The following is a 16,329-nucleotide window of genomic DNA, read 5'->3' on the forward strand; positions in this document are numbered from 1 at the left end:
ATAACCACTTGTTTCAGTGGGAATACTGCTGGCTGCTTAAAATTTTAAGCAGATCAATTAAGGCTACATTAAAGCATATTTGGCAAGTACTTGAGTTACATGCAATAACAATTGCTCTATTCTGAAAAGCGATCGAGTAAAAATAGCATCTTCTTACTCATCTGCCCTGTTCTGTGTGCATCACAGTCATATGCTAGCTTTTGCTATTCAGAGACAAAAAGCAGGCACAGGAGATACCTATCCAACCTCTAACAATCCTTAGAAAACTTTCATGTGTCAAATATTGGCAAACATGCAAGCTCCATTTTATGTATTCATGCCACAGACTTAGCTGCACAATGCTAAGAGGTAAGTCCATACAATCCACCTGCTACTCCCACCATAAAATGCCACGTTGTTGAAAAAGACAGACAGAAGTTAGTCCATACAGGTGGCACATTAACAAACTCAGGGGACCTTACAAAAAGGATCCAAATATCTTTTCAGTCATCTCCAGTCTTCATGAAGATTTAACAGGTATTTCCAGGAAAGGAGATCCTACCAGGCCTTTGGACAACAGCTCTCAATGGACCTGTTCCTTCCATCTCTGCCCAGTTCTTTGTCAAAAGCAAATCAAATCTCCAACCACATCAAATGCTGCAGTCAGCGCTTTCAGTCAGACTTCTATACACCTCCAGATGCTGCATTTCAATAGCGAGTAGTCAAACAGCATCCCTAAGGCTTTTTGCTTGCCATCATTCACAACCCGCTTTAACTGGGTTGATCAGAGAGGAGACATTCACATTGACAACACTGAGATTCCGTTCCAGATTGAGATGGCTGCTCACACTGACCAAACAAGCAAGAAGGATCCGCACTGCAAAGCCCTTCCCGTATTTCCAGAAGCTTGTACTTCATTAGTAACTCTGAATATCCATAGAAAACATGGGATTATTTCAAAGATTATCTCTGACCTGAGCAGTTAGTACCACTTCTACAATACTAAAAAAAGATTAAAACCAGCTAATGAAGATGACCTTAATTTGTACCATAAAATTTAGGATTATTTTGACTACTTTATTTGGCAGAAAGTTTTTCCACAGTAGTCAGTTTCTATAACGCCTATAACTTCCTCATCAATCAGTTTCTAGTTTTGAGAAACTGTCTGGCTTTTGCCTATAGGAATTACTTCTCCATACAGTCCTATGTCCAGCTCATGTAAATTGGCACAGTTCCCCCAACCCATCACTTTGGACCAGCTAAAACTGCAAAGTTTCACATGAATACAACCTGCTGCTTATGTTGCCACCTAGTAAATACTGCTGGCAACCTGCTGAGGAAGTAACTTCAAGATTTTGCCCACTCTTTCTCAAATCTGCCCATCTAACAGCCACCAAATCAGCAGCATTCACACAGAGCAAAGAAGCCCACCAAATCAGTCAGGACCTTTTCTACTTTAGTACAGATAACACGAATTTATCAGAAACCTCCTCTAAGACTGAAGTCTCAAAGTACTTATCTGAAGTAATATTGGTGTCTAGCTATCTGCTTTTGTTGGTCAGCATCAAAAATCAGCATTAAGCAATTACAAATAGGCTGTGCCAAAAGCCAGGCCAGTGCTGAGCTGTGGGGTGCTTTGTAAACTGCTGCTGCTGCTGAGCTGTGCCCATAAGTTTGAGTTCAAAGCTCAGACAGACATAGACAGCAAGGCTTGGCAGACACAGCAGCAGACTGCTGTACCATCAGGCCCATCCAGAGAGTTGCTTGTCTTTCTAGCTTCTCTTTATCATGACTATTAATTGTCTACTGGATTAATCAATTTAATGATAAACTTCTTGCAACATATGAATTTTACCATTAAGAATTTGTCCAAGCAGTGGGACATGCCCTCCAGCTGGGAGGTACCTTGAAGTGCAAGAGAAGAGACAGCACTGCAGCAAGGAAGTGGACATTGAACCAGGTCAAGATGGCCAGGGAGGGCAGAGCAAAGGGGAGACAGGTGTAGGAAGAGGATAGAGCGTCCTGGTTTCAGCTGGGATAGAGTTAATTTTCTTCCTACTAGCTGGTATAGTGCTGTGTTTTGGATTTTAGTATGAGAATAATATTGATAACACGCTGATATTTTGGCTGTTACTACGTGGTGTTTACACTACTCAAGGACTTTTCAGCTTCCCCTGCTCTGCCGGGTGCACAAGAAACTGGGAGGAGGCACAGCCAGGCCACTGACCCAGACTAGCCAAAGGGCTATTCCATACCATATGACATCATGCTCGGTATATGAACTGGGGTGAGTTGGCCAGGGGGCAGTGATCACTGCTCAGGGACTGGCTGGCTGTATCACTGGGTTTTTTTTCCCCCTTGGGTTTTGTTCCTCTCTCTCTCTCTTATTGTTTTCCTTCTTATTACAATTTATTATTATTATTATTGTTCCAATTATTAAACTGTTCTTATCTCAACCCACAAGTTTTCTTACTTTTGCTCTTCCGATTCTCTCCCCCATCCCACCAGGGGAGGGAGGGTGAGTGAGCGGCTGTGTGGTACTTAATTGCCCACTGGGGCTAAACCACAACATAGAGGCAGAAGGGGATAAAGCATTCAGAGGAGGGGTGTTCGTTTTAGCTTGTAACTGTAAATTATAGGGCTTTTGCCTTTTTTACCCCTTTCGATTTATCATCAGCAAGACAAAATTTAAAGTAATTCCACTCCTGCTGCAGCCATCTCTGAACCTCTCTAGATGGGTAACTGGGTAGTTATCCCACAGTACCAAGCCAGTTACTACTACAAGCCATTCGCTCGCTCCAGAAAAAATGAAAAAGTGCCCAAAACTAAAGCCAAAGACAAACACAGAAAGAGAAAAAACATGAGACAGTCTACTACACTCCACATACATCTCTTACACACACCTCAGCTGTAAGAGGCAGCTGATGGTAGTGAGTCTTGTATAGCATCAGAAATATATCAAGAAACCAGAATGAGTAACTTAGGAGTTTCATCCAGAATCAAACTAAATTCATAATTTGGTTTAAGGCCATGAAAATCTTGAGTGTATAGAGAGAAGAAAGACTCCTTAGTTGTCTATAGAACAGAAACACTAAGCCCAGAAATCCTCTTCTTATATGGGTTAAGTTTGCCTTTTAAGACCCTCATCCCACCAGGATACATATGCACTTAGGTTTACTCAGCTAAGAAATTTACTTGTGCATTTTTGACAATTTTCCAACCGATAGCTACTTATTTTATGTATGGCAATATCCACTTGCCATCCCTTATCTCACAGACTTTAGCAAACGTAAAAGACAGTTTGTTACACCTGCTCTTTGGGAGCAGACTGCACATTATCACTATGCTAGATAGACCTTGGAGCCTCAGCAATGCAAGTTCTGCCTTTGTAACAACAACAGGATTTCATGATAAAAAGCAGGCACAATGACTGGACAGCGAAATTATTTCTGAAACATTTTCTCTTTCCATTTTAATAAATATACAGTTAGTACAAGCAGCTCTTGAACTTGCACTGGCAACAGAGAGGCTCATTGAAAAATGGACCAATTCAGTGAATACCTAAGGGAAGTCTACCACAAATCCCGCACAAGTATAGAGGAAGAGAATACTGGCAAAGAAGGGGACTAGTGAGCTATGCAATTAGCTCAGAGCAAAATGGATCTTAGCGAACAAAGTTAAAAGGTCAGTAACATGCATCATATGTATACAGGAACATAATTTGAGCAATGGATTACAGTACAAAATAGTAATTTGTTTTGCAAACTAAGTGCGTCCTCTGTTAATAAGAAGGCTTGTGCAAGCATCTACAAAGCTTCTCCTGAAAAGTGAAACAGCTCCTCTGGATTTCAAGTGTGATTGCAAGTCTGTGCATCTCACAAAAGTGAAACAGCTCCTCTGGATTTCAAGTGTGATTGCAAGTCTGTGCATCTCACAAAGAGAGTGTTACAGGAGATAAGAAGTGTAAGTATGAAAAACAAAACAAAAACAAAACAATATTAAAAAAAATCAATGGGTAGATAGAGAGGAAGAGGCCTAAAATAATGCTCTCACTGAAGGAAAAGTATCCACCATACATTGCAATTGTCAGTCACCAACTGACTTAGGCAAACTCCAGACTAGGTACCACTGCTGCCCTCTGAGGATTTCACAGTGAATACAGAGAGGAAGTAGATAGAAAAGATAAAGAACACACCTGCATAAGAAACAAGTCTTCATTAGTTCCACTATTCCTGGAAGAAACTTGTCTTGCAATCACTGCTTAGGAGATTAGCTAGTCACATTCCACTGCAAATTATATTTCTAAGAATGCATCATCTCAAGTCTTAATAGCACTACTATTCAATTCTATAATCAGGCAGCATTACATCAGAAACCTTTTCTAAACACTAGTGAGCCTATCCAGCATACAAAGAATGTCTCAGACACACACAGGTTAAGTCTTTGTTTCAGCACCAGAGGTGCACTGTCCCAGACAGGCATCACAGATCTCTGCCTTTGCCCTGCTCATGAAAGCTGGTGTCTGCTGAACATGTGGCACAGAAACGGCTGCAATTCAGCTGTGGATCCAGGCTTTATTTCTTGTCCCATGAATGATGCACAAAGTCATCAAAATGCAAAGGAAAATATATTTATTCATTCTCACTAGCATAACTAGTTTGCAATCTGGCAGTTGACTTCTGTTTTCAGTCCTGACTTTCTCTCAACTGCCCAAAAGTTACTTCCTTTATCATTGTTCAAGGCTACCCCTTCCCTTGCACATTTAACTGAAGAGCCTGAAAATGCCTTCTTTCCTTCCCCCGGTAAAATTCTTCACCTCCTACTGCTTACTCATACCACTGTATCTTACTCACTCTAGTACCCCAGCTGATTTGTGTAGCGACAAACCGTTAGCTGAGAGCATGCAATTATTTTGCTAGAGGAAAATCCAGGAGAAAGCTTCTATTTACACACATTACCATTCTTCTTTATGTTTCTGAAACAGCATTATTAAAAGCTTCTTTCTTGATTTTACTAGGTTATTTGCAGAGAAACAAATCAACTCAACTAAAATCCCCTCCGGGGGGGGGGGGGGGCCACAAAAACAGGGCAGAAGAGCAAATGAGTAGGGGAATGGACAGAAGTAATGACCTGAATGTTCAGCTGAAGGGTATGAGCTAGCAAGGCTCCACGTTATATAGAGACAGATAGGACTGCACTAAAGACAGGCTACAATCCACCGCAAATGTCTTCCTCACGCCCTTGCCCTGCAAGCATGTTAGATCCTGTAGTTGAATGCAGAGTTCACTTCAGCCCCCCTGCCCACCTGCTTGCTTCATCCAGGAGCCACATGTATTAGGGTGAATTCTTGCTGTTGCAAGTAATGAACCTGCTCTTTAATGTCAAGTTTAGCTCATGCTGCACAGAGAACGTGCAGCTACTGACAGCAACTCCCTCATCATTCTCTTTGTAGTCCTTCTGCCGCAGGACGCTTCTGGAGAGAGAAAGAAGACCATATGCAAAGATGAGGGAACATACAACCTACCCAAGGCAGAAGCCACTAAGGGTGAGATGTGTAAATCTGATCTGCTTCAGGCTCTCCTGAAGGTGTCTCTCAGACCATATTTCACCTCATTTATGCAGGGCAGTACAGCAGTTTCCAGCCCTACCTGCTGTGGGGAACTGGTATTTTCCAGGATGGCATTTCTACAGCTGCAGCCTAATGCAGGGCCACTCCGTCCCGCCCAATCCCATTGACCTGACATAGCAGACAGTTCCTCTTGCAGAACAGTTACCAGTTCTTATATATTGGGAAAAAAGAGAACTACATATCTTATACATCACAACTCTGTCTGTTAACGTTTTTATAGGTCAGTGCCCAATTCCCCACCTCCTCTCTGTGTTTATTTGTTTCCTGGTCAAACTCTCCTCTCAGTTACCTGATGCAAATCAACCTGTCGTGGTGAGTGGAACTGTTCTGGATGCACACAAGATGAGCTAGACTTTGTCATCAGGCTGGGTCAGACTAAAGTGATCAGGCTGGATCAGACTAAAAGTCTAGCCCTTTACACCACTGCTTAAGGAAACAGTATGAGAGCAGGGCGTACATGAATTGATCCTCCCTTGGCAGGCTAGGAATGTCCCAAGGTTGAAAGCTGCACCTGGGGAACCGTGTGTTATATGAAAAACTATTTCCTTTTTTTTATTTTAAGCACAAAACCCTACAGCTTCATTGTTCTACCTTGTGAACTAGTTCCTTTTTCACCTTCTCCAAACCATTCATCAATGTCTAAGGATTCTCTCCATGGTCATCTCTTTTCCAAGCTAAAGAATCTGAATCTTTATAACCTGCCCTCAGAGAACATACCACATCTCTGGGCCAGCCAACTATCCCTTCCTGTACTCTTTCCAGTCCTGTGCCTTTTTTGGGGCATAGCAAGCAGAACTCCAGGGAACATTCAAAATACAAGAGAATATGCAATGATATAGAAACAAAGATGTTTCCTGCCTTGTTCTGAGCATTTTCTCATAGTTCCTGAAATCCTAGTTGCTATTTTGACCACCACCACCAAGACAGTTTCAGAAGACTTCAAAATTACTCAATTTTCTGGCCATTTTCTCCACCTTTGCCTTTGGCACCTTCCAGAACTACTCCCTCTACATTCTCTGCATGCTTTGAGCAAATAATTGAGGGCTGAGTTGTTCAACTGTTAATCTGCAAGGCTAAATACCTGTATCCATTCAAAGGCAACAGCTTTCACAAGAAATAACCCACAATAGGATTGCGCAGTCCCAACGTCTGAGTATCTCCTGTGCACAGAAAGGGGAGTCCTTGCCTCAGAGATCATACAGTTTGAACAAGAAGAGAGACACCAGAGAGATGGGACAGGGCGCAAGAGGGTAAAGCTGTCTCAGCCAGGACAGCAGAGAAAGCTGGCACCAGAACCAGACACAGTATCCCTAACAAACCCAGACACTCAATACTCAGTGCACTGAGCAGTAGCCCTCCAACAGCTCTACTACCTCTGCAAACTAGCTATAGCACTTTCAGCTTTCAGCTATAGCACCAACAGGCAAAACAAAAACTTATGGTGCTATCCAGACACCTAGGTCTGCACTCACTAACAAGCCTCCACAGATGATGTTTTGGACAGAAACCTCTCCATGGTTATCAGCTGAGCCACTCTGACACTACCTGGCTACAGTGTCTTACTCTGAGCTTCTCACTGCTCGTCTCCTGCCATAACCCTTGTGACACAGCAATACTGGGAAGCACAAGAGACTGGCTCCAAACAGCTTGCCCTTGCCTCATACACTGAGTTGTAAACAAGAGGAACAAAGCTACACAACCTCCTTGGATGTTACCCGCCATGCTTGGACATCTCAGGAAAAAAAAACAAAAACCTCTCAAGAAGAATTCTATTTTATAATTTCCATTTAAGCAGTAAACATGGGATCTTACAACGTCACTACAGACTTTGTCAGTAATTTCCAGTAGTATGTTAGGAAATACATCTCATGCTTAACTCTTGTCATTTGCTCACTTGCCTTCTGTTCTTGGTGGAGAAAGTACATGAACTTTCAAAGCACCATTCCTTTCCTTTGCCCATACATCACCACCACCTGACAAGTTTTAACCTTATGATGGGAAGCAATTGCATTGAAACAGCCAATTTATATTAATCAATGTCCTCCTAGAGCTTGAGTCTTCCAAGTATTTTAAAGGATAAGGCCAAACACTCACGGAATTCTATCTAAATTGGTTGACCTGAAAGCACTCCTGAGTTTCCAGGTACACTCTTATCCTCCAACCAGATTTCATCCAAGGGAAATGCAGTGCCACACCAAGTCTATACTGCATCTTGATTCCTGCTTGGGTTCATTTCTAAAAGCAGGGAGGGGAAAATGACCACATAACCTGCAATCGTATCCACTCCCCACTCAGCCTAAATACACCCAAAGAGACTTCAGTGCAGTGACATTCTTTGTTGTCACAGCTTCGTTTCGGGGTCTCCAGTTCCCACAATGGAATGCACCTTCTGAACTTCAGCTCACAGTCTCCCTATACAATGCCTGAGGAGCATAGTGTACCTGTTCAAAATGAGAACTTGCAGTCCGTAACAGACTCCTGGCCTTAGATAGCTACATCATTCCTTTGGAAAGGGATCATTGACTATCTATCTTGCTAAAGATGGATGCAATGAACTGTGACTTTTTCAAATGTACCAACCTGGAAAGGAAAGCTCTAAGCAGTGGTTCAAAGCAGAGGAGCACACACTGCCACCAAGCTGTATACACACTGGGGGGGTTGGGAGGGTGGTGGTGGTGTGTCAAGAAGGGAAGCCCCATCTTCTGAAGTTGCGCTGTTGCTGAGCAAGAAAGAAGGGTATGGATGTTACAGCCCAAGAAGGCTGCCACATGAATGTGGATGGGAGAAGACTTATGTTCTAGTCTGGAATCCCATAATTGCTGATGCACTTTTGCAATAAATCATCACTAAATAACATACAGAACTAGTACCAAGACCAAAGGTTGGATTTCAGGTCTTCTTCTTCCCTGTCCTGTGTGCACCTCCACCACTGGTCTTATCCATCTCCTCTGCTACGATCCGATGTGACAGTTTCAACTGGAGAGGCAGATGCGTATCTCAGCCTTGCTTCCAACTGGCAGGTCTTTCCGAGCCACATGTCTGAGTCCCTCAAGCTAAGGAGTGGTTGGAAACTATTGAAGAAAGCAAGAACTATTGAAGAAAGCATTTTTGAATGACAGGGTTTCTTACTTCTTTGCTCCACAGGCAATTAAGTGTGCTGAAAACCCATCCATTAGATCAGATTCCCTGGAAACTTAGATGTGGAGACATCTAGTCTGAGCCTCGAGTGGGTGTACAAATAAGGCAAAGTTGTATAACTGAAGACTTGTCAAAAGAATTGTACTTTTGGGCACACCCTGAAAGAGCATGATCAATACCTACACCGAAACCTGCTTCAAAGCTGTCCTTCAGATGGTCCTGAACTCGCTTTAACATTCCTGGCAGAGTTGGCGCAGCACCTCTATGAGCTCACCGTATCTCAAGTCCCTGAGGAAACACATGGCAGCATTCAATATCTGTTGGAGCTGGCTAGGCACTGAAGGCTTTCCACCCAGTTATATCACATTGCTGAAATTCAAAGGATTGCTTTGATAGAAGTTGGTTGGAGGCTGCAAATAACTTCAGTCTTGCAGCAGTTAACCTTGATGCCACACCCCAGAACGCCTTAACTTCCTTTGAGTCTCTAGTCCCCTTGAGGATTACCACGGGGTAAGGTCAGTCATTGTCATTTTATGTCAGCAAGACTCCACTTCCTAGTAAAAAAATATTCTCCAGTAGGTAGATCCAGGGTCTCAGTAGCACGAGCCCACTACAGAAGAGCCATAGGATGGTAGAAGTTTATGTACACTTTCAGGAGGAGACCAGCAACAAATGTACATATGCACTTTCCAAAGCCTATACACAGCAGGAAAGGTGTTAGACCAAACTTCATTAAACACTTACTATGAAAGAACTCCATGATACAATTAGCACTTTTTTTGCTCAGGAATCTCAAAGACACCACAGGTCAGAGCTGCAGGGGATCCAACAGAACTGTGCGGGATTACCTGCAGGTATACGTTATCTGGTGGGTGCTGTCAGTCTCTCACTTTCCTGTGCAATAAACACTGGCAGGGAAGAAATCACCATTTCTCTCTTCCCCTTTACCTCTGCTGCACAAGAGCAAAGAGAAAAAAAATTTTGAGAACACTGTTGCAGAGATCAAAAGCCTTTTTCTACTGGCTCTGACCTAGTTCTTTCATTCTTACTAGAGGGGAAAAAACCACTTAAAGGAACACTGTCAAAACTGTTAGGTCTAAAAATAGACTTAGCTTGGCAGTGCTCCCATCTAGATGGGCTCATATTGAGGAGTGCAAACTCACTTTCCCATACACACACCAATCCTTTCATCAATCAGGAAGCACTGGTACTGCGCAGCCCAAAGGACCTCCCAGTCCACATAATCTCTTTTGGGACACTCAGGTATGTATTATATATAAACTGGCAAGGAACTGTAGTATCCTCCAAATTCCTATTTCATATTTGCAAATCCATCGCTGTCAGCTATCCCAGTAAAAAATTTGGGATATTTTTCTTAAGTAAACCGCCGGACATTTGTTACCATAACTAAACTCCAGCACTCCATGCTAAGACAGCATTAAAATAATCAGATTTGAGGAAGATTTCAACAGTTTGTTAGATAAAATGAAATCAAAGATTCTCCACAAACTACAAGTTACAAAATATTTTCACTTGAGCCACACAGAACATTTCTGAAAGGAGAAACAAAGAGTCCCTGGGTTCGTGGCTGAGGCTGACAAATGGGCAGTTTCCACAGAACAACAGCCGTGGCAGAGCTGGTGGGGCAGTGGATGTTGGCTCCGGCCAGTAACTCCCATGCTCCAGGATCTGTGGCTCACTTGTACCCCAGGGACCTCTCCACTCCCTGCCAGTTGCATCCCAGAGCCAGCCACTTGCAAGTTCACACAAGAAGCCAGTTGGCCCAGCTGTCCAGAAGCCTTGCTACACTCTATAAAAAGGCCTGAAGAGCCAGGAAGCCCATCCTAGCCAAGCTCCCAGCCAACTACCCCAAAGACTGGAAGGCTAGACAACCTCATCTTAAACCAGGTTTTCAGAGCTTTCCTTATTTCCAAGCTTCCAGAGCTAATGTACAGCAGGTTATGCTCTTGAGATCCCAAGCAGCAAACCAATCAGGAAAACATTTTTCCAATGAAAACAAACAAATCAACGGGGGGGGGGGGGGGGGAAGTGGTCTGTGTTTCCTGAGTCCAAGACATTTTGAGTTGGGCAAATTGGGATTTTTCTACAAAACTATCAATTTAGAAGATTTGACAGCAACTTTACTTTTGACTAGAGTAAGATCCGCATGCTGTGGTGATCAGAGCCATGAGGGACAAGTAACCTCCCAGCTTCCCAAACAGAAGCTGTAATGCCACATGTTACCTGCCAAAGTCACAGTTCATGAAAAGAACACGGCTCGCACCCGGGGCTCCAATACAGCAGAAGATGCATTAAGATAAAAGCATGCTTTTAAGCACAGTCACACAAAGAAATATAGTTCCAACAGAAAATGATGGATAAGAAAAGGCCTTAAATGTGTATGCACTACGTTCACACAGAGTTGTCACATCCGCACAGCTACTTGTGCTGAAGAAGTAAGTCATCTTGCTGTGCTAGTGTGAGGGTAATTCAATTATGCAAAGACAAGAAAGTTGAGGGAGAGAAACCCAAAATGGGAGGAAAGCAGAACATACAGACAAGAAAGCCTGTTCTGAGAGACCTATGGGATGCATCCTGGGGTAAGGAAATGGGAAGAAGGAGTTAAAGAAAAAAATCCCATCTCAGGAGGAGGGAAAGGCACTGCTTCCCAAAGCTTTAGCAGAGCTTTCCTTCATTAATATTTACAAAGCTTTTAGAGATTCTCAGATGGAAAGCACTGCAGATATGACAGGAATTATTACAGACCTGAAAAGATATAGCAAACAGACTGAGAAGGACTTCAAGTGAATAACGAGAAGGAGGACATTAGAGAGCATACTGAAATAGGGGTTGCTGCTGGCATATGAACCATCTGGTGCATGGCAGTCCATTTCATTTACTTACTTACCCACTACCAGGCACGCATGCCCAGTTCATGTTGCTAAGTTTTTGCCACCAAAGAAGCAATGCTTCTATTCAGGACCACTACCTGATTCTTTATATCATTACAGTTCAAAACTGCCATTCAGTAAAGCAGCCTGCACATAAGAAATCTGTTTGACTCATGGAGAGGCTTACAGCTTAGGATGGGCAACTTTGGATGTACACAGACACCTTTTGAGAACTAGTGGTTTTGTTTACCTTTGAGTTTGCCTAGGAAGCTGTTTTTCAGGGATGTTAAGCTGCCCACTGCCTTTAGTAAGCCCAAGTTTTTGCTGGACTATCATTTGTGCTGCTCACTTGGGTACTCAGCAAAAAGACAGCTTCAGCATGATTTTCAGTAATAAAGCAAGTGGTCTCTGATGGAACTGTAGATCTCAGCATATCTGAGAAACAAAGCTCAAGGCGGTCTCAAAATGAGCACCCCAAAAAAACCAACATACCCCAAATTAAGCATAAGAAAGGGGTCAGATGGCTAGTTTTCACACTGTGGACTTCTGAAACTTTCCCAAGGGCACAGAAGAAAGCAAGATGCAACACAACCCCCAGGATTCTCAATGCCTCACTCTAAAGCGCTAGAAAACTGAGTGAGTTTTGGAAGTGGACAGCAGGCAAATGGCTTTGCCTTTTCCCATACACCTGGTCGCATCTCTCCTCCAACTTCCCAAAAGCCCCATGGAAAGGGAACACGCAGCCAACACCAGACTGCCGCAGGAGCCCAGCATCTATTGGAAGACCTCCGCAAAGCGTCCACCTTTCCAGTTCTTGGTAGGCACCACCTCAATTACCAGGTACTTCCGCAGGAGCCGGGCACCTCACGAACACTTCACAGCTCCCAGTTCCCCAGAAGCCGGGCACCTCGGCCCTTCGGCTTCTGCATCTCCTACGGGGGGAAGCAGGGGCCGAGCACACCCCGGCGCCGACAGCTCTGCGCCCACGCGGGAGGACGAGCGGGGGCTGCTTGAGCTCCGTGGGTATCACGGCCTCAGGGCACTTCGTGGATCTGGGCGGCACCGAGGGACCGCGGCGCCTCGGCTCCTGCGGGAGACCGGCGCCGGGGCGGGGAAGACGCCTGGCGAGCTGAGCGGGGCCGCCGGGGCCACTTCGGAGGGAGGCGGCGCAGGTCTGCCGCCCCTGCCGGGAGAGGCGGCACCTCCGGGCCCGCCGGGAAGTTGCCGGACTGAAGCCTCCGGCTGCCGCAGGCTGCGCGGGCAGCCCCCGCTGCCTCCCCCGCCGCCGCCGGCCCCCACGGGCGGGCGCCCCTCCCGCGAGCCGCCGCGGCCCGACCCCGCGCTACCTGGCCCGGGGGCAGGCGCGGCGCCGGGGGCGGCCGGGCCGGGGCGGGGGGGGGGGGGGGGGGCGGGAGGCGGCCGGGCGCCCCGCGGGCGAGGCCGGTGCAGCGGGCGGCAGAGCGGCCCCGCCACCGCCGCCACCTCAGGCCCCGCCGGCGGGCGCAGCTGCCCCCCCACCCCGCCCCGCCGAGCCGGGCCGGCCCCGCCGCGGCGCAGGTGAGTGCCCGGGGGAGGAGACAGGGGAGGGACCCCGGGGGCGGCGGGCAGGGGACGCGGAGCCCTTACCTTCCACCGCCATCCTCCCGGCCTCGCATAGTGCGCCGGCCGCCGACCCGGCCCCGGCGGTGCTGCCCCGGCCGCCCCCCCGCCCGCGCGCGGGCTCCGCTCATCTGCAGCCGCGGCGATCAACCTGCAGCGCTCCCGCTGACAGGCGGGCGGGGCCGCGCGCCCGCCCCGCGGCACCCTGGGAAATGTAGTCCCGGCCGGCCCGACCGGCCTGCCCCAGGCCCGCCATCCCCGGGGGCTGTTGAGCGCCCGGCCGAGGCACCGGCTTCCCTTACGGCCGGATGGGCCCCGCAGTCCTCTGCGGGGACTTGGCGGCGTCGGACGCCTCCGCGTTTACCTGCCGAGCAGGGAGAGCCGCGCGGGGGGCCGGCAGTGGCGTGGGTTGGGCTCTGGGAGGCTGGAGGGATGGTGACCACCACGAGGTGTGGGAAGAAGGGGCTGAGCAAGTGCCCTGCCAACAGAGAACGCCATTTCACAGGTGCACGGGATATTTCAGTCGTGATATTTCAGTCCCTGCGACTTCCATCCTGACGGCTCCGGAGGACTGGGGTGTCAGCCTGTCCCGCTGCTCTGCCTCGCGCGGCTGGAGGTTTTCCGCAAGGAGGGAGAAAGGCACACAAAGAGCATCAGGAACTGCCATCAGCACCTCATCCTGGAGTGAGGCCCTCAGTCTTTCTCCATTCACCATCTTTATCCTGTCCAACCCTCACAGACCTTCCAAAAAATCCAGAAAATGAAGGCATCCTGTGTCCCTAATGTAACACGGTAACTGAGCCTTTACTTCAACTCCTCACAAATGTTACACCAAACAACCTGACACCCTCAAGATCTGTCCTAAAATGTTTGCTGTCCAAAAAACAGCTGCGGGTTTGTACCCTTTTCAGTTGTGAGATCTCAAAAAAGTTCTGAAGATTTTTCTCCTTCAAAAATAACCATTTTTTTGTTTTAAATGTATCAACAAATATTAACCTACCCAGAAAGAGTCTGTGAGTTCCTTCACTTACCAAAGTTATGTCATTACTAAAATCGAGAGGAACAGTAGAGGGTCCGAGTATACAAGGGCTAATACAGGTAGGGCATGAAAACATTTTCACATGTTCCTTTTGTTTGTTAGTAGTGGTTATTGTGGCTAATAAGTGTTATTCATGACAGGTTATTTTTGCAAAACAAACCTCCATCAGTTTGAATTAGAGTGCAAGAACATACAATGTGCAAATGAATAAGGTCTTCATAAACTCCAGGAATTTTGACATTCTTGAAATATCTAAAGTAATTAAAATAAAATGGGGTCTTCATTATTTATTTTATGAAGGAAAACCAGAGCCTATACAGAACGGCCTTAAAGTCCAACTCTTTCCTGAAGCCTTCTATTACCAACTTTGCCCTGAAGACCTCACTTGTTCTTTGTTCTCATATGCATTTGAACTATTAGCCTTTGTGTTGCATATGAGTCAAGATACAAGCTCCCTGGAGCAGCAGTCTTGTCTTTCACGTGTTTGCAAAGTGGTAAGCATACTCACAGTGCATTATAAGTAATAACGATTGAGAGGATATGCTGGTATTCCCAAGCACAATACAATCACACACCTGATCCCATACGCTGGGTGAAATGGGCTGATATTCACCTACTTTCTGCCAAGAAAATAGGGTGTTCCTAGATTTCACAGTTTTCAGCCTTCAGCAGTTTCTTCTCAACATCACTACATAAACTTTTGTGATGTATTCTGTGATGTATAACACTTGTGTTAAGGTGATGTATTCAATTAATCATTTATTTAATCATGACAATATTTGGAGGTATGTTAGAGTAATTACTTGGCTAATGCATATGTGAAGCAGTGCTTTCTTGGTTAGAATGAGTTAGAAGCCATAGAGTGAATAAATCAAGGCTCAAAGTTCAAGTGGCATGGATGTGGATGGCACAGATGTGGAGGGCACGGATGTGGAGAGCTGGAGTCCTATCCCCATTAGTATGCTGAATTTCTGACTGGTAACTACATTTCAGCTGTGGGCCCTGAGGACATCCCTGGTGAGTACAATTTTACTAAGCCCTTTAAACAGCCCTGTAGTTTTTAATTATGACTTTGTGCCTGCTGAAGAACAGCAAAATTATGGCTGTGACTAGATAGCAAATAGGGCATGACAGATGTTAAAAGGTGTAGTGTTTGATACCTAATGTTATATGATAGCTACTGAAACCTAGTATTTAACAGTATCTAAAAACATCAGAAACTTCTCAAATTCAGGTCAAGACTAGGCAAACTGTAATTTAATGTATGTCACTCATTAGAGAAAAAAGGCTGTAAATTGATTCAATTAATCTATGGTAAAGTACAATCTGTTTTGAGCAGAGCTTTCAAAAACATCAGTGAGAGCAATCTAACTTTCTAAAAACACCCTGCTAAATTACAGAGTAGAAAAAGACCAGCTTTCTCTGCTCAGAAAGAGCTATCTCATCATGCTTCTGTGTCTTCTTGCTTCTCTTTTTACCTTGCCTCGCTCCAGACAGGTTTCTTCTAAAAGTATAGCAAATTCCCTTTAAACAGACTTGGTTTGTCACAGCCAAAGTCAATTTGCTGTGTACTTTGCCCTAGGTCACCAGATGAAATAAGCAATACTGCCCAGAGGCTCCTTAGCCATTCGAACTCCTTCTAGGTAGGACTTCTGCCAGCTAACATTAGATGAAAGTACATCCATCAACAGCATAGCTCTACTAGAAGAGTTCTGAAGTCTAAACAAGAGGTTAGGCTTGTATACTTCACTACACTATAACCCATTATTATTTTTCCCTTTTTATTCCCCTTTCACCTAACAGAAATTCAACAGTCATTAAGCTTTAAGCAGCCCTTTGTGCTCTTAAGTCCTTTCTGTAAAACATAGTGAAATTCTCACTCATCTTCATCTGATGACCTTGTTAGCAAGGTACTTCTGCCATATCATTGTGACCCAGGATTTTCAAACATGATTAATTATTTTGGGTGCCCAAACACATGCACAGAGCCATCTTTCAGGGACAGTGGAAGAAATATCTGAAAATCATTGACCTCAAGTCAGGCACCAAGTGTC

The 16,329-nt window shown here is 45.4% G+C and overlaps 1 protein-coding gene across 3 annotated transcripts in view; it reads right to left on the minus strand.

Annotated features, from left to right (window-relative positions):
• SAMD12 (sterile alpha motif domain containing 12) overlaps positions 1-13,406 on the minus strand; it is a 183,980-nt gene extending 170,574 nt beyond the window's left edge. For all 3 annotated transcript variants that reach the window (XR_012774557.1, XM_075495175.1, XM_075495174.1), the window contains exon 1: positions 13,264-13,406. Coding sequence is in view for 2 of the 3 variants with exons in the window: in XM_075495175.1 (XP_075351290.1) it covers positions 13,264-13,276 (13 nt within the window). In the remaining variant the exon portion in view is untranslated. The remainder of the gene's footprint in view (positions 1-13,263) is intronic.
• Positions 13,407-16,329: the final 2,923 nt, after the last annotated feature.

This window comes from Mycteria americana, chromosome 2 (assembly GCF_035582795.1).
Source record: "Mycteria americana isolate JAX WOST 10 ecotype Jacksonville Zoo and Gardens chromosome 2, USCA_MyAme_1.0, whole genome shotgun sequence".
In the NCBI taxonomy this organism is placed as follows: Eukaryota; Metazoa; Chordata; class Aves; order Ciconiiformes; family Ciconiidae; genus Mycteria; species Mycteria americana.